At 34.3% G+C, this 20137-nt stretch overlaps 1 protein-coding gene across 1 annotated transcript in view; it reads right to left on the reverse strand.

The window, feature by feature from the left end:
* The window catches only part of SPAG16 (sperm associated antigen 16), a 759782-nt gene that overhangs the window by 218458 nt on the left and 521187 nt on the right, over positions 1-20137 (reverse strand). The window contains exon 15 of the mRNA XM_033111509.1: positions 13813-13878. Coding sequence (XP_032967400.1) covers positions 13813-13878 — 66 coding nt within the window. The remainder of the gene's footprint in view (positions 1-13812; positions 13879-20137) is intronic.

Below are 20137 nucleotides of genomic sequence, written 5' to 3' on the forward strand. Positions count from 1 at the left end.
AGCAACTTCCTCCAGTATTTACCTTAGTACTGACTGGCATATGCATATGAGGAAACTAACTGGAGGCCTGGAAAGAACCATCTGAAATTATTAGAGGAAACATGAAAAGGCACTTACACAAGACGGAATTGTGCCTGCCCCAGAAGCCATACTGAAAAATTTCAAGATTTGCAAGTACTAAGTAGATTAGAGCACACAGAAAGGTTTTGCTTGAGTACTGGGAAAATGATTCGCTCTAAAGTGAGCACGGCTTCAGTTCCACCTAAGAAATCTTAAAAGCAGACCTAAAAGAAACAAACAGTTTCTAAGTAACATCATCCCAGAACAAAGCTCAAGAATAGATATAGGAATACACAAATATCCAGCATCCAACAGGATTAACTTGATGAATTTTTTTGGTGCATGGTAATATTGCCATTTTATATATGAGCATATTGAGACTATTTCAAATTCATACACCTGGTATATGGTAGCTGACAGCTAAAACTCAATCTGATTGACTTCAAATCCATTAGATAAATAAGAAGAAAGTCAGGAATAAAGTCGCAACATGTAAATCAGATGGAAGGATTTTATTCAAAGCATTTTAATTTAATTTTGATGCACATATTATTATTTGATTTTGGTATAGTGACGTGGGAAGTAGCAGAAGTTGAGGGTGAAAATAAGAGATGTTGCGGGAGAGGGCGGGTGATGTGGCTCATTAGTGAACGTGGCCATACAAAAAAATGCATTAGTAGAGCTTAGAGTTTTATAATTTTTCTTGGCACTTCCTTATATAAACTGGGAAATATAAGATTTAATTAAAATATACCAATAAACTTCTCACTTAGTCTTTAAGCAATTATGACACATGCACACAATTAATGTGGTCACCCAACTGAGTAATTCCTATACACACTATACACACAGGCAGAGCATATATTTTCCTAAAATAATTAGAACTTGAGATATCTTGGGCTCTGTCCATCAACTTAGTTTCTTCTAAACAACCATCTTTAAATGAAGCATGCATGCCATATTTATTTACATTTGAATGAAGCCTGTACTGACAACCATCCCAAAACAACCCGTAATAATAGGCGATCCAATTTGAGAATTAAAGGATATTCAAATGCTTTTAAAAACTGTGTGTCAGCTGCTAAACTTTTACTACTCTTTGATCCATTTAATCGAGCTGCTGTCACCCATCACGTTTCTAGAGTAGTATACGTCTATGCCTTTACTAGTCTCTTATGTTATGGTGAGCTGAACAAAGAAATCTGAACATAATTTTAAAAGATGATGAAATTTCTTTTTGCAAGGACTTTGATAAAATTATTAATCATTCATTAAATATTGACCAGTGTTCCCTGTTAGAAGGGCCTAATGCCAGGTGATGGAGTGTGGGTAGAGGGGAAGGGGAAAGGGAAAATGCAATACAGAAATGGATAAGACGTGATCTTAGACCTTAATGAGCTATGGAGTCCTCTTGTTCATATTAATTTGTAAACCATCTAAGTGAAATGAAATGTGTTGTCCTGCAACTTTACATTTTAGGAATATGTATAGATAAGAATAACATAGATACAGGTTAGTCTCCAATTCAACACACTTGAAAATATACATGGTGCCTTCTTCCCCAATGCCCATCATCCCTGGTTGGACCAATATTCTGTTTGTTAACTGGGAACTCAGCACACTGCCACTCTGATCCTTCTATTTACCAAATCCAGAAATAGAACATTCCGTGTGGAGTTTGCAGTGAACAGTAGGTGATTCTGTTGGAGCAGTTTTTGCATTAATTTACATAAAACAACTGGCGATCACAGGACCCCCTAAGGAGTAAAAGCTAGTCACAATTGCTGCTGCACTTTAAATAGTATACCAGGGATGATGATTTTAATGATGCAGGCACTTAAATTCATTAATCTGTTGTCCTTTATCAGGGGAGAAAATCAGTCCTTTTATATTCCCAGCATAATGAAGGGGGCAGGGCAGGGAATGAAAATTGGAGCACTAGTCTTCTGAGACAGTGTAGAAGTCAGGGAGGGGCTTGGAACCTGAAGGTTCACATTTGCAGCTCACTGAGGTGCAGACCACAAAACACCCAGTCAAATCCGTTCCTTTCCTGGTTGGAAAAATACCGGGGGTGTCAAAAAAAAAAATGTATACAAGTGGACACTTTGGTCAGAGTTGCTCAAGCAGTAGTTTGCCGTAATCAGAAGTGTCTGGACATTGATGGTAATCACTTTGAGCACCTCTTGTAATTGCAGAAGTCAAACATGACTTGTATGCATCTTTTGTTATCATTATATATACTGAGTATTACAATTTTAATACAGTTTTCCTTTCTTAAAATATGAATACATTTTTCGGCACCCTCTGTGTATGATTTTTTGTTTTATTTACCTAAATTAGTTCCTCAGATATTTACAGAGCGCTTACTATGAACAAGGTACAAATTTGCATTTCTTATAATTTCAAAATAATCATTTCTTAAGTGCTTAGGTGGAGCTTTTCAAAATACATGTGTTTTTAATACTTCATTGTGAAATAAAAGGAATCATTTAGTGAAGGTGGCAGCAACATCTTAATGACTATTCTTAGTCACAGTCCCTTTTCTCTTTGCCCTTCTGCTCTTTAATCATTGCAGAGGACATTATATGTAGATCAGCACAAATTCAGTTAACTCTGTTTTATTTATTGTGATAGCAACCCAAAATGTTACTCTAATTGGCACAAGTCTCTTTTAAAATGACCAATTATTACTGATTCATATAGTGTTCACTGCAATAACATTTCTGCGATAACCTGCAAAACGTTTATTTTCTCTTAATATGTATATACGTGTAGTTGCATAAAATCAGGGCAATTCTACTATATACATAAAATGATAATTTATGCATAGGTTTGTCATCATAATGTTTACATTACTAAGGTTTTCGTGTTTCTGTCGATAGGCTATTATTTAGCTGTGGCCATATTAAAGTGATGGGATAAAATATCCTCAAATCTATAGTTTGATTCATAAAAATCAATAGGTTAGAGGGTTAAGCTGTATATATTTAACGAAAATTCAGAGTCTTTCTAAGAACTATGGCTTTACTAGGCTATGCTTCTGCTCACGCAGATTTTTTTATAAATCTGTAATTTCTTTTTTCTTTTTTTTCTTTTTTTTTTTTTTTTTTTACCACTGAAACAATCCTATTTTCTTGAAGATATGGAATTGTATCCACAGAATGTTCTTCGGAGAAAGATAACTTACAAATCCAAAAAGGCATATTCTATTTTTATCATTTTTAAATACGCAAAACGTAACACAATAGGGAAGCAATCCATAATTTAATGATTTGGTTTCTTCTGTAATTTTGTACTTGGGTATGTAAACTGAAAACCAACTATGTCTAAGGAAAAATTCTACCCCTCAGCCTAAGATATTTTGAACACTTTTGGTCAATTTCAATATCAAGACCCACCAGAAAGAAACAGTCTGTGTTCAAGATTCTTTGTGGACTTATTTTTCTCTAGCTCGAGTGGAATAAAAATCTAGATGCAACCAGCATTTAAGTTAGAAACAAAAGGTTCTTTTGTTTCACTACCACCCAAGTATTATACAAGTCAAGGAATAATTGCAAATTCTTAAACAAAAAAAATGAGCATGAAAACTTGAATATTTTAGGAAAAATACAATAAATGTGGGTTTCTAAATGCAATCTAAATATAGCAGCTTAAATTTCTTTAGTTAGAACACTGTTGAGTTTTTTGGTTACAGCTGTTGAATTGGGGTGGGGCGAGAGAGGCGGAGCAAGGTTATAATCAACAATGCCGGGCCCCAAGACTTTTGTAAAATCTGTCACAGGAAATTCCAGCCATCTGCTGGGAGATGTAACTTTTAAAACATTTTCCCTGCAGGGACACTCTGAGTATACAAATTACATTTCTGAAGAGAAAGGGCAGATTCTTCTGCTCTGCCTGAGTTTTGCATCCTAACAAGCAGTCACTTCTTGATTCACAGGGTCACATTCATCCACAACTCACAATTAAGTGGGGAAAATTACATTAAAGCGGATAATCAAGTTATCTTGTAATTATGCTTTTGAGTAAATTGGTGTGACAATTCTTTTTGCTCTAATTATGTGATTCAGGGATAATAGATGATGTATTAGACATTATCCCTACATGTAAAACAATTTCTTTAAAAAACTCATGTGGTGTATAATACATGTAGTTTTTCCATCTTTTTAAATCACATGCAAGTTTAGACTGACTACAAGTAATCATGTTTAGAGAAAAATGTATAATTTTGTATTGCTATTTTGATATTATTTAAAACATTTTTTGTGCTGTGCCAACTGTTTAAATGAGACAGTTGTACTGGAAGCCACTTGCCTAAATGGCCAAATATTCTGAGCAGTGACATCGTTTCTTATAAAAGTAGTAAATATATTTTGAACTATTTTTAGCAGTTATATGCTCAGAACAAACATGGGAAGTATGCAAGGTGTATTAAGTTTTAAAATATTTTAAGATTAGTATAAAATAAATTTAATTGTGTCACAGTATTGTAACTATGTCATCTTAAACACCCCTTATGTTCTAACCTGCAGTGACTCACTGATATTTCTTAGTAGGGTATTTACTGATTACCTTATGTACCAAGAATTGTACCACGAGCTAAGGGGTAAAAGAAGTGAAGGTATTACATCACTAAGCCAAAATAATCTATTTTATTTCCCATAGCAGGGGCGTTTTTTTTAAAATATAAATATATATTTTTGAAGCCACAGATAATGCAATGGGGTTATTCTACAATGGCTTCAACCATTCCTCGTTTAACCAATAAGAACAATCTAATAGTGATCTGTTAGATGTAAGATATTTCAACTGCTTAATCTAATATTTTCTTAAATATCATTCTCTCAGAGTCCCTCCCTGACTATTCTATTATAAATCCCAACTGTCACCTCATTATTCTCTTTACCCTAATTTTTTCAGGTTATATAACATTTATTATTTTTTAGCCTATTCATTTGTTCATTTGTTTACTGTCTCTGGTTCTTACCCGAGTACAAGGTTCATAAGGACAGAGCTTGGCATTGTTCATGGCTGGACCCTCAATATGTAGAGCAGTGTCTAAGACTAAAACATAGTAGGTGCTCAGTAAAGAGTTGCTAAATTGAAAGTCCATATGAATTATTCATACATGCCAAAAAAGTTTTAAATCATTCAGAGGATGTATATATAGAAAAACAAATGATTAGTTTTATAGTAAAAGAGAAAGTATCAAGAAATATGACATAATCACATTGCTTCTAATTTTCATGGAACCATCATGAAAACTACAAATGCTTGAATTCATCTTTATCCAACTGTAGAAATCATTGAATATGAAACTTTGGGGCACAGTGATCTGGTCTTAAATGTACTATTCTTTGTCATTTACAATGTTAAATTTCTAAGAACAAAACAAAGTAGAAATAAAGGGAGAAGGCTCTTATCATTTATTACATTTAAAAATAATTTCTTAATTTTTATTTTCTGTTTATACTAATTCTTTTATTTCTTTTACTTTTCTTTAACTTTTCTATCAGAAATTATTTTCTTTGCAAAGTGTTAGCATAAGGCTATTTCATGCAAGATTTCATTTAAGGATATCATATACTATCAGATTAGTTTAAAAGATATAATATCAATTTCGGGATACATAGGAGCATCAAAATAATTCAAATATTATGTAAAATAAAATTGGCATATTACATGTCCGTTAATCTTCTATTCTGTTGTTGTTTCCAGTTTCCTCAAATAGACAGACACTGCTTTGGATTTTTTTACCACATATCTAAAAAGTTTTGACTTATGCACTGTCTAGGTGCAGCAGTGAATAAGAAGTGACATAAAATATCAATATTATTGGCCTAGTTAAAGGGTAGTTGACATCAAGTTGGACTGACTGCTGAAGAAGTAAACAAAATTGAAATTTGTTTGGTGTGTAAGTTACTGCCTGACATCGTTTGCCCTTCAGAGGATCAATGGCTGCATGACCTAAATGTTGTTTGTATTGTTTGATATAAATGGCCAAAGATTAATACTAAGTATATCTGTTTGAGTTTGGATAATAAACAAAATAGAGAAAATGAGAAATTGAGCTTCCTTTGATAAAATGGAGTGAAGATAACTTTTCTAGGTAGGCAATTGCAGGTACATGTTTATCCATCATATAAAGATAATGCAAATTAATGCATTTATATCCACATATTAGCAACTTAGAAAAAACAATTAACCTATCTCACATAAAATTTAAAACTCTTAACTGCCTAATTATTAAATGGTATGTTCTGATGTAAAAAGACAAAATACTCCTACTGAGGCTTATGTGCATTTTCAGTAAGATTTAGCTCAAGTTTAATACAATTACATAATTTTTTATTCAAAATAGTTTTAGAATTACATTTTCTTATCTTTGTTAAACTGCAAAACATATGCTGCAGCTTTATATTCCTAACATTGATATTACATTAAATGAAATAAAATTATGGGATATAAGATATTAATCTTATATATTTGAGTGTGTATGAGTATGTGTGTGTTCTTTCATTTACCTCTACTTATTTGAACACAAATGGTTAAAAAAGTTAGCTCCACTAATAATAATAATAATGATAATAATAATAATAATAATAATAATAATAATAATAATGGTATTATCCAATGCTCAGTGTTCTTTGTATCATTCATTTTTACAGAAGAACTGAATGATTTGTTCAAGATTATATACGAGTTGTGTGAATGGCAAAGCCCGCATCTAGCTACTAGGAGGAGATAAGTAACTGAAATTGGGTAATTTTCCAGTACTCCAAAATCATGGGTCACAATGATGCTGTCCAAGCTTTCTAAGTAGCAAGTACTCTATCCTGAGAATTAAATGATTTTAGCTTTCAGTTCAATATCCACACAATTAGGAATGCCAATAAAGGTGAAATAGGATACAATGATATACAACGCTGTAATGAAATACTTGTGCTTTCATTTGCTCAGTATTCATTCATCACATTTTTGAATATTAAATATGTAAATCAAACTATACTAGATACTGTGGATATTGAATCAAGATTTAAAACATCATTTTTGTCATTCCTTTTCATTGCATTCCAATGTAAAAATATATATTTTTTAAAATGAACAGATAAAAAGCCCCAAAGCACTTGTGAACTATGACTTATCCTCCTGCTTCTACAAGGCAATAAATAAGGTGACATTGACTAAGGTGATAAGATGGAGAGAAGAACCAGTTAAGACGACGGGAAAGCAAGAGTTTCATTTTAGCATATTAAAATTAGTTATCATAGATAGTTAGGCTGAGATACAAAATAACTAATGATGAATCTGGAGGTCATAGTGGGATTTACTTTGAAATTATCAATGTAGATGGAATTAAAAATCACAGGAGTGAATGAGATGATGTAAGAAGAGAATCTGCTAGAGAACAGGATTTAAGATTGAGTCTTGATACAATTTAATATTTATCTGTCAAGTAGTAAAGGCGGATCCAGCACAGTAGTTTGAGAAGCAGTGACCATGGAGATTTTCCTTCTTAGGATTCAAGAAGAGGTTTTAATTGATTATGAAAATAAAGCCTGATAATAATGGAGGAATGGTCATTGGATGTAAACATAGGAGAATCCAGGGCAATTTCAGTGGATCTGCTGACTTGGAGTTCACATCTGAATGGTTGAGAAGAAAATGATATTGGGCACTTCTGGGAGGAATAAGATAATGTAGAAATAACATTGCCACTCAAATTTCAAAGAGATTATGGATTAAAAATTTTAAAAAAAATCTATCTGAATTCAAACAAAACATAGTAAAACACACACAGGCAAATTTGAAAAGAATCGAATAGAAATTCTATAAATGTAGTAATCGAAATATAAAAACTCAATAGGAAGAGTAAGTAGTAAACTAAATTCAGCCAAATAAAATTTAGTAAATTTAAGACAAATCTGAAGAAGTCCACCAAAATGCAAAGTAAAGAACTAAAGCATAGGAAATATTAAGAAAAAATAAGAAAGTTGGAGAACTGAACAAAAAAAGTTCAACGTGAATATAAAAGGAGAGTTTAAAGGAAAGACTTGAGACAAGTGACAAGAAACGATATTTAAAGAAATAATGGCTGAAGATCTTTCAGAATTGCAGAAAGACAAGGTTGCTCATCTTGAGGAAGTGCATCGAGTTTTGAGAAAGACAAATATGAGACAAATCCAGATATAGACACATCATAGAAATATTGAAAATAAAATATCAACTATATTAAAATGTACCAGAGAGAATATCAGACAGATTACTTACACAGGATCAACTACTAGACTGAAAGTAGACTTTCATTGGTAAAAACAATTCCAGAAGAAAATGAAATATAAGAATGAAAATAAAATACACAAAGACCAAGAATATTTGTTACCTATTCACTTTTCCTGAAAGAATGAAAAGAGTAAAGAAGAAAATGAAACCCTGAAAGAAGGAGGGAAAATAAATAAGTGATTCATAGACAAAGAGGTAATAAGACATATTGGTAGCTCTAGTAAATATCAACTGTTTACATCACTAATTTCAACATGGGTCCAAAACACAAAATAAAAATATCATGGGATATGGAAAAGTAAAGACTAGAAAAAAGCTTGAATGTTTTAAGCTCTTTGCACTGTTCGAGGGGGAATAACAGGATTGTTTAGGGAAGTAAAATGTATGTGTGTTAAAAAGAGGGGTAACTACATAGGCATAGACAAGAAGGAGAAGATCAAGAAAATCCTATTATCAATAGAATACAAAATAAGATGGTAAAGGTGAGTCCAAATACATTAACAATCATAATAAATGTGACTGAGTTAAAGCCAGTTGGTAAAGGATTCAGATTTTACTAAAAGCAAAAAGTAAAACAGTACATATTGCTTATAATAAAAATAACTCAAATGAAACCATAAAAAAGAAAGGAAATTAAGGGATGATAAAAGATGTATCATATAAATACCATCAAAATAAATAATTTAATGCAAAATGTTTTAATTGTGTTAAAGAGGGCAATTACATTAATCTATAAGGGAGCGTTCACAGAGAAGATATGAGTCATAAACTCACATGCATCTAACATTTAGACTCAACATATAAAATGGCAAAGAATGAGTGAAAATGGAAACATGCAGAAAATGAAAGAATTGGATTTACAGTACAACCTGAAATAGCAGAATGCCTTAGTAGCCGATATAGTCCTTCTATGATGACTAGAGGTGAGATACAGAAGATGCTTGGAGATGCCCGTGCATTTAGATATGTAGTAGGAGGAAGATAAGAGATTTCTTCTTTGATGGCTTCTGTTTTCTCATGAAGAGAGTTTGTGGATGAAAGGGAAGTTAGAGAGGTAGGATGTTTAAGGAGAAGGTATAAAAGCAATTTAAGTGAATGGAAAAGTAAACACACTAGAGAAATATACTTTAAATGTTGAGCAATAGTGAGTGGTAATTTGTACTTCAGAGTCATATTAAAGTTAATTAAATTTAAAAAGTTTGTATCTTTCCTCCAGCATATAAAAATCTGTTCTGGTACAGGCCAAATAATATAGATTTGCCACGTAAGCACTGCAGAGGAAATGAGGTCAAATTGAACTAAAGTCCTTTGCCATAGAATTGCTGGAACGACAACTGAGGAACCTAAGCCAGTGTAAAATGATCAGTGAAGGCAGAGGGGGTAAAAGGTAGTAAGAGTTTGGTTGGTTAGAGCTTTTAATGACGTGAAATTATTGTAGTGGGATTACTTAAGAACTGGAAAGACAGACAGGTATGTTCAGAAAAGCAGTGCTTGGAATTGAGATTTTGGGGGTGATACAATTACAGTTAATGACAAAGTGTCTGGAGTGTGACTGTAGGAGTATGTGGCTGAGGACAAAAAAAGTTGTTAGAGGAAAAGTGGTCAAATAAGTGGTTAGCGTGCTGCACAGCGCCGTGGAGAAAGACAGTGATTCAAAAACTCTAGTCTTCAAAAAATGAGGGCGAGTGACTGGGAGGCTCTCAGTAGTGACTCTGCCTTAGGATTTTAGGGGGATTCTGGTGTATTTTGAGTGTAACACATCTCATGTGATCCTCGATCCATTCTCCTCAGTGGTCTTTGAACTGAAGCTGACTTAGACCACACTTCCTGGGGTAACTCCTTATCAAACTCTGATACCTGTAGATGGAACATGCAGGGTAAGGTGCCTAGTGACAGGATACACAGAGTCGACTTAATCTCTTTTCTGTATCATCACGTTTTATGAGTACTTGATTTTTTGATGTTTTTATTTTGATTCTATGAGCATTTTGCCATACAGAATATAAATTATTATATTTATTTCTGTTATGGATAGATGTCAAAGCCAGTATATGTTCCCTTATTATTTAGACTCTCATCTCCAAAGAACTGTTTGCCTCTTAATCTGATCCCATTATCCCTTGCATCTCTTATGTACTCTTCTACTCCATCCTCTAGTGATCCATACACATCATCAACCAATTCCCATCTAATGCTACTCTCTCCTCTAAGCACTTCCTTTACCTTCTTGGCTTGAATTGTGACCCAAATATCACCTACAATTACCATGTTTCTTCGAATTCTCTAAAACAGGAAATTAATTCTTTTAGTCTCCACATGACTCAAGGCCAAGAGTTGGGGAAGGTGTCTTCCTTGCTGCAAATTCCTGTTATACCCCTTTCCCTTTTATCTATCTAAAACTCCCAAGTGCTATAAAAATTAAACTCACAAGCTTCATTTTCCTTCACCCCTAGTCACGGCAGCTATAACTTCCATGGAATTATATAAAATTGGTATAAATTATATAAACTCTAACTTGTTAAAGTTAGAATTTGACTTGTCTTCTATTAAAGGCTATATACCGGGGCTGCCAAAAAAAAAAATGTATACATATGACTTGTATTCATCTTTTCTCATCGGTATATATTGAGTATTACAATTTTAATACATTTTTTTTTCCTTTCTTAAAATGTGCATACATTTTTTTGGCACCCTCTGTATTATGTCATCCATTTTGACCTAAGAATATCCATGTTTTATATAATTAGTTGCAATGAAGGCACACACTTCTACAGTTAAAAAATCAATGTAATAATATTTGAGTTAATCCAACAAGCCAATTAGAAGAAGTGAGAATAGCATTTGCAGTAGGTGGAAACCTCCTCTTTCACGAGCTGGTGAAAACTATAGAGTTATCTTCAATCTTACACAATCTTTCAATTTTGTTCAACAATTGAGTTGAGACTGAATTCCTAGCTTAAATGTGTGAGATGGCCCGTAAGTACTCCCAAGAACAGATGCAATGGCATTCTAACAGAGTTGATTTATAGTGTGCACCTGACTTCACCAAGCAGACACAGCAATTTCCTGGAAAACTGAAGGCACGGAAGACTCTATTATAGGTATACCTGCTCATTTTCTTGCCATGTGTTTTTACATAGTTTTTGTTTTCTTTTTACTTACATTGAATTGTCTGTATCTATTAATATTTTTCCAGCAATTACTGTCCACTTCCTTCTTTAGTTTTGGTTTTACTTTACAAAAGGGACTTAGTAAAAAGCTTCCATAGTTCCTTAAAATATTTCACTAATGGATTACTTTAAAAAGAGGTTTTAAATAAATATCTACTGCTATTAGAAAATTCAGTAAGAAATAATGGCGTCAGAGCCCTAATACTATACAACATAGAAATAAAGTTATATTAACATAGCTTTTTAGAACCACATATAAACATAATATGTTGTTTATTTGTTTCTGTGATTCTTGGTTGATGGGTAGATAACACTGAATTTTGCATTTGTGATTTGTGTTTACAAACATAAAATTGTAGAATTCTCCTAAAATTATGTTTACATAAATAGCTAAATGTATATTTAACTAGTAATCTAAGCTGAATGCATATCCCTAAAGACATCAAACAATTAGCAAGTCTAATACAAAGTAATTCAAATATCTGCCTGCCACATATGCACCTTATAATGCATTTATTATCACAAGTTTTTCTGATAGTTTGTTAAATATGAAATGTGTCACAACGTCATGTCCTTGAGAGATCCCTAAAAGTCTTTGGGCTCTTTCAGTCATTGATGACTCCCAATCTCTTGACATTCCTTAGCAGGTATGTATAATGAAACAGTTTTCAAAACAATTAACATGCGTGATTGAAAATTTCACTTAGAGGTGTCAGTTATCTTAACAAAATATCATTCCTTTAATAGTTATAAAATATTTACAGCAAGAGACCCTGAGATGTTGATTTGGAACGGTGTTGTAATAGTCATTTTGGTATGAACAAAGTTTGTAAACAAAAACAGGTTAACCACTTTGATATTGGACACCTGGACTTCATATTCATCATTTTGTCTTCGAAACAGGCATAAATTAATGAATGTTTCCCTTGATTGCTGATTCAATAAATCTAATTTGGCTCTTTCCATATTTATTAATTTTACTATCTGGGATGTTAAACGGTGTGTCTTTTTCAGCTATAATATTGCTTACCAAAATAAAATGCCTAACTTACAAAATATTAGTTTACTTCATTTTAGCTTCCATTTAATTTTCCTAGGATACGTAAAGCTGTAAGCCACTTAATAGATTTTTGGCATAAATATCCTATATTATGTGGGTCTGTAGTGCTTAAATGACTTATAATCTGCTGGAAATAAAATTTTGCTTGGTATCTAGAACTAATCCATAATATATTGGCTCAAGAGAGTCAATCAAATGGAAATTCCTTACTAAGATGATTTTGTTAGAATATAATTATAGTAGAGCCCGATATTAACATTCCAGGGCTGACAATGACTCTGGGACAATTTCAGTTGGAGCAAACAACTGAAATTCCTTTAGTAGAAATAATTTTTAGTGAGCATTATTCCTCTTTTTAAAAGAATAACAACAGCATGATAGTAACAGAATTTTAACTATGCTGTCATTTGGAAATTAGATGTAGGGACTCTATCAGATTTCGTTTTTAGCTAATTGGAAAAGAAGAGGGGTTTGGAATTAATATTCACACTCCACTGGGAACTTAGAGACAAATTAAAATGTTAGATATAATTAAATTATAAAGTTTGAAAGGACTTAGGAGGTCATCTATCTTGTCAAATCACTTTCCTTTGAGAAGGAACAAACTTATATCATCCTTCCATGATTACTATCTGAACCCTTTTAAAGATAACCCCAGTTAGATTAGCAACTCAAAACAATATTTAACAATTTTCATCTTTGGAAAAATTATCCTGATCTCTGAATACTTCAAGCTGCAGATAAACACTTTTGGTATTTCATCCGTTTGTCATGTGAATAAAGACATATATAAAATCTTTCCATGAGGAATTAAAAAGCTGTCAATTCAAGGTTGCTCTGTTCTAACCAGAAGAAATTCCCTTTTTCCTTTAATAGTTTTTATTCTCAGGTTTCCTTTCAAGCATTTTCAGTATTTTTATGATTCTGCATTAATATTTACAAGTCTATATCCCACTTACTTTCTTGAAGCCCAAATTAGACAAGAACCTTTCAAAAATCCGCTTATGTGTAGCAAGTACAGTAAAATTCCTAATTATTCCTATCACTGTATATTGCTTGTGTTTTAAGCTTGTGCAGCCCTATACTATCTATACGCTTTTTGTGTTGTCGTAATTAATTCTCGACTTTGTTCTTCACTCACCCTGTTCACTTACATTTTTCCCTGGGACTTTGTTTCATTAAAATGAATTTGTATATATGAAGAGTTAAAAAATAAATAAATATTGGGAGAATTGAACTTACTCTAGGAGCGAAGGTGGCATCATTGATAGAATGCATGTGACCATAAAGTGTCTGCTCACATTTACCCTAGGAAGACAAAGCAGAAATAAAATAAAATAAATCCCATTCAACGTGTATAAAGAAATGGAAGGATAATTAATTTTATTTTTTTAAGTAATGTTTTAGTCAAATAATAAAATTAACACATTCTCATGATTGAAAATAGAGCTTTTCTTTCAGCTCCCGGCGCAATCAGACAGGGCTGTGCTGATGAGTCTGCCACTAGGGCTGGTAACTACGCTGAAATTCTTGTGTCCTTGCTTTTATACCATTGAACTGGTGTCGGCTTCTCACCAAATGACTCCATTTTGCAATTAGCACAGTTTTTAAATAATAGGGCCAAGTAGAAAAGCTCTTACGGAAGGCTCTTGCTTTCAGCACATGATTTCTACCACTGCTAGGGGTGTGGGTTCTTTTTTCTCTTCTCTTTGTAGTTACAAGATCATGTTTTAATTCCTGAACATTCACAATTCGGCATTAAAATCATTACCTGTATAAAAATGTTATACAACACGTACAGTAGTATTTTTAATACAAAATAAGCATTTTGTGAAAACTGTATCTATCCATTCAGATCATCTTTTCCAAACAAAAGCAAAAGTAACCACAAAAAAATTTCCAAGCTTCAGTTTAAATGATTCCAGGAAAAATGGTCCATAATACAATTACAAAAGGGATTTAAATGTGGTGCCTATCATTTTTATACCACTATTCAAAGGGCATAATAGAGAAATAGCCCAGATTCTGTAGAAGAACCAGAGAAAGATATACCTGGAATATCATTTGTAGATATTAACACATGTTGTTTGTTATGGACTGAAATTCAGATTTAATTCAACAATGTACTCATTCAACAAATATTTTTGAGTAACCAATATATGTCAAGCATAATTCTAGGTGCCTACGCTATGTCAATGAATAAAACAAAGAAACTTGTTCTCAATGACCTTACATTCCAGGGGAAGAGAGAGGGAATAGACATATTTTAAAAAGGTATGAGTATGTTAGAAGATAATAAGTCTTGTGAAAATAGTAACAGTCAGGCAGGGTAAAGGGTACCATCATGAGTTTTAGAACTGAGGAGCTAAGGGCAAATCAAATTATGAAGTAGAATGAGGTGGTTTGACCACACTCCTAAAGTTCAGTTTGAACAAAGGTTGATGTGGGTAAGGGAGTTAGCCAAGCAGATATTTGGAGAAAAAGCATTCCAGGAACAAGGAAAAGCTGGAGCAAATATCTCAAGGTGGGAGTTTGCCTGGTATGTTTTTGGAATAGCAAGGAGCCCATGTGGCTAGAGAGAAGTCAGTCAGAAGAAGTAGGTTTACTCAAAAGTCTTCATCCACTTTCATTCACTACCTTGTGTTTACTTAGTTTTAAATCCTTTAGGGCTGGAAGAGTGATTACAGAAAAGATTATACAAAAGAGATATTAAAGATAGAGGGTTATCAACACGTACCTCATTGTTATAGGATATTCATGGAACTTTTTGGAACTGCAAAGTTGGAAAGGCTTTACAACTAGGCTCCAATTAGTCTTCACTATTGAATTCAGCAAATTTCAAATATTTATTTGAAGAATTAGTGCATGCTATTAATACCTTTTCACAGAATGCAAAACTTACCTATATGAATTTAAATTTTGTAAAAATATATTGAATCACTTTGCCACTCTTTCAAAATGCCCCCTACCCATGTTATTCTGGTTCAGTATCTTGATACCATTATAACACAAACTAGGCTGAGAACTTTAAATCACCCAAGTTCCTAAAGCAGAAATAAATTACTTACAAGGCCAAAAATGTGAGATATAAAATGTCATAATTAGCTTACATATGTTAGCTTAGGAATTTTTACAGTTAATTTCACTTGAGAAATAATATTGTATATAGTTAAATAACATTATACCTGTATAGTGAATGTTAATATTTAAAAAAATATATTCAAATTGGCATATTTATCCTAAAATATATTTTACATTAATAAAAGTTTTATATTTGGTCCTCTTCTAAATTGTGAACCCCTAAACTATTTGATTAATTAGTAAGAAAAATGGAGTTTTCTGATTCAAATTCTGAATGCCAAGTTTTAATTCAAAGTGGAATCTCTAAGGCTCTCTTGAAAAGCCCTGGAAATACAGGGTAATAATGGAAATGCTGACGGAACACATTTGTGCTGCTATAACAAAACCTGACTCGAAGATAAATGTATCATGAATTAAGAAAAGTTAAAAAAAGCTTTTTCTATCCATCTTTGTTCCCAAGATAAAAGCGAACCTACTCTTCTTGTGGTATAGGGAATATGTAGGTTACTAATGTGCTAGTTTGCAAACAGCCTTCATCAAAAGCAATACCCAAACTGGGGCATTAAAATTTGGAATATCTTTCTTGATGAAATCTTGTCAGAATTGTTTTATTTCAAAGAAGTGGAAAAAATTAAAAAGAGCGAAGAGTCATAAAAAAAAAAATAAAAATCATGTGACCAAACATTATTGCTCCAGTATTTGATTCTCTCAGCGAAGCTATGTGCAACAATGGTTTCTATCATGGGCCCTAGAGATAGAAACATCTGGGACTTAATTCTTGGAACTACTACCTAACAGCCATGTAACCTTAAACAAACCCATTCACTTCACTATGACTCAGTTGCCTCATTTAATTCTTAAAACTAACCTATAGTTTAAATAACATTACCTGTGTTCAACGAGGTAAAATATTTAACCTATAGGTTGGTTTAGAGAAATAAATGAGACAATGCAGGTGAAATGTTGATGGAATGCCTAGAACAATGTAAGAGCTTAACAAATATTAGCTCTTAACTTCAGATATAAAGCATTAAAATTCTGATGGCTTTGAAATCAACATCTCTACCTCCGCTAGGAATCTTAGAGGCATCAGCGCTGTTTCTTCTGTTTGTCCCTCAGATTCATTCCCCATGAGGCACACTGCCCTGCTCCATGGCCTGTTCTCTACTAACCACATCACCTTGGGCTCTCAGACCCTCTGTTTTGGGGTTGGACTGAGCCAGAGGAGAGCACCAGCAGGATATGGTAGAGCAGAAAGATCTAGAGGACAGATAAAAAACCCACTCGAGTTCCCTTCCTGTTCAGCTGTGATTTTGTCAGTAGCTCTACCTAATTCCACAACTCCCAATGTACAGGTCCTCTCCCATGGCTACAACTCACGTGTGTCCAGTAATGCTCTCCTTCTCCTGCCCCTTCAGACCCAGGAGAAGCAATGACTTCCCACTGTCGCTAGCCCTTGGGTGCTGTGTTTTGTCCCTTAACCCTGTTCACATTCCTATAAACATTCACGTGGAGTTTACCCCATGTGTCATCTGTTTCCTGATAGTGACATCTCTGATAGAACATGTCAGACAAAAGATGCAAAAGCGGCCTTTTTAACTTAGGACTTGCCAGTTGCCTATCTTGACCCTTGACAAATCTTTCCCTCTGAGTAAATGACATCACCAGTTGCTCAAACAAAACACCTAGGCTATCAAACACCTGAGAATTACAATACCTCTCCTTCTTCCACCCTTACCCCACTTCTCACCCAGTATATCAGCTCTTTCTGAAACATACAGCCCTACTCTGCCCACCTCTTCCCTCCATCATTACCACTCTAGTGCAGGACGCTGTCATACAGAGCATGATGACAGCAGGGGTATCCTTATTGATCTACTTGTCCCCACTCTCACCCCACTCCACAGCCATTTCTCTCACAGCCACTAAAATGATCAATAAAAGCTGAATCAGATCATACATGCTTCTGCTTACAGTCACCCAAACAATTACCACTGTACTCAGAATACATTCTAGCTCTTAACTTAGGTCCAAAGGCTCTGTATTGTTTGCCTCTGTCTGGCTATCTGACTTCATCTTTCACCATTCTCCCTTCTTTTATACTGTGTTCCATAAATATTTTCATGTTTCTACATGGTCAGTTTTCTGAGCAAAGACTATATACCTGAGTTAAAGGATGATTCAATAGCAACCCTAAAGATACAGACCTCTGGAGAGATTTAGGGGCATTTCCCCTTGAGGTTTTGTTGTTTTGTTTGTTTTGTTTATATTCCAGGGGTTGCAAGCCTCGTCGAGGCCTTGCCTTCCTCTTCCCAGAGAGGATTTATTTATATTTCAAAACAAATGTTCTCTCTCTCTTCTTCTTCCCCTCTCTCATTCTCTCTCTCTCTCTCTCCCTCTTCTCTTCCCTTCCTTTCCCTTCCTTTCCCTTCTCTTCCCCTCCCCTCCCTTCCCTCCCTCTCTCTCTCTCTGTCTCTCCACCCCTCCACCACCCCTGCTACCCGGAGGAAGGAGGGGCAGAGGGGCTCTGACTTTCATAATTTGGAGGTTTCATGTTACATAACTCCACAACTTCATTGCACATAACTCCACTCTACCCGCAGGGTGTACCTGGCTCTCACTGCTTCTCCCCATGAGAAATTAGGGGATGGCAAATCAATACAAACTGTGGTGGGTAAATACATAGTCTGAGCTCTGACCCAGCAAACTTCTGTTTCCTGTCAGGATAAATAAGTAAACATAAACATAAAACCATAACACTGTCACATTGGCCTTCCTGTTCTTCTAACAGGCCTAGCATGTTCCTGCCTTTATACTTCCTGTTTTCTCTACCTTGGATATTTTCATGTAGCTATAGACATGTCCTCGTCCTTCTTCCCATTCTGCTTTCAACTCAAACTCATCCTTTTCAGTGATGTGGGGGATTAAATATTCCTGCCCCTTCTTTTATATCCACTCATTACAGTAGCAGAAATTGTATGAAACCCCTTTCTTTTTCTTCTTGGGCAGTCAGCCAGATTTGAGGTCAGGTGTGGCCATGTGACTGAACTCTGCTCAGTGGAGGGGCAATTATGAAATAAGTTTCATGTAGGGTTGGACCTTAAAATACCCCACACAACCCCCTAAGCTCTTTATTTTTGCCTGTTTTCAGGCTGTAGTTAGAGGGGGCCCTGGAAGATGGACGAGCACAAATGAAAGGAGCCTGGGTTTCTGAATCCCCACAAGGAGAAAAGTCACCAAATAAGACACTCCAACTGGATATTCCACAACTGGTTTAGAACTTAGTTCATTGGGAAGTTATTGGTAATATCTCTTATTTGTATAAATACCATGCTAAATACTTTACATATAGTAATTCTTTTTATCTCTACAAATGCAAAAATGATAACATTTTAAATTTTCATTTACAGTTGGAGAAGTTTGTATAAAGCGGTTAGCATAGTGTTTACACAAGAGATATTACCACTTATAGATTAATTGGTAGTCTTCTTTTCTATTCCTTGTTTGCCTTTGCAATTTTTGTTGGCTCCTGAGAATAAAAAAATAACCACACTCCCAGAAAAAGACTCATTGTTCTATAGCCAGGGTAACAAACACCAGAACTAGTTTTAAATTTGTCCAATCAATTAGTAACAGTTCCATAGCCCTGCTTACAAATTAACAACCAGAACTGATTTTAAACCTATATAATTAATCAATGACAACAAACTTCACTGAACACTCCCCAAAAAGCCAAACAGCATCAGACTCATGATTTGAAAGTCAGCCAATTGGCCAAAGATTCAATGCAGTGCACTAAGGCTGATATTAACCTCCTTCCACCTGTGAAAGAGACAAAAAACAAGCCTTAATAACTAACGCAACTACTCTTCTAAGCCTAACTTAACTCACTCTTGCCTCTATAACCAATACAATCCAAAGTAAGCTCTTCACAAAAACAGAATATAACATCAGCAATTGGGTTTGCTTAATGAGTATTACTCTGACTACTATAACTCTTCCTCACTTAAGTATACATAATAAATTCAGTTTGTTTGGTTTGTTTGTTGTTTGTTTCAGATATTGAGCAGTGGTCTCATCCTTTAACACCAAAGAGGTGATTAAGGGTGTGTTAGTTTTGGGGCCGCCATAGCAAAGTACGACAGACTGTTGGTTTAAACAACAAAAATTTATTTTGTCACTATTCTGGAGACTAAAATTCCAAGATCAAGAATTTGGCAAGGGTGGTTTCATTCTGAGGCCTCTCTGTGGTTTGTAGAATGCCATCTTCTCCCTATGTCTTCACATGGCCTTCCCTCTCTGTGTATCTGCGTTCTAATCTCCTCTTCTTATAAGGACACCAGTCAGACGATTAGGGCCCATCCCAAGGAACTCTTTTAACCTTAATTACCTCTTTAAAGACACTATCTCCAAATACAATCACCTTCTTCATTACTGGGCCTTAGGGCTTCAACATATGAATTGAAGTGACACAATTCAGTCCATG

Source organism: Rhinolophus ferrumequinum, chromosome 8, assembly GCF_004115265.2.
Source record: "Rhinolophus ferrumequinum isolate MPI-CBG mRhiFer1 chromosome 8, mRhiFer1_v1.p, whole genome shotgun sequence".
In the NCBI taxonomy this organism is placed as follows: Eukaryota; Metazoa; Chordata; class Mammalia; order Chiroptera; family Rhinolophidae; genus Rhinolophus; species Rhinolophus ferrumequinum.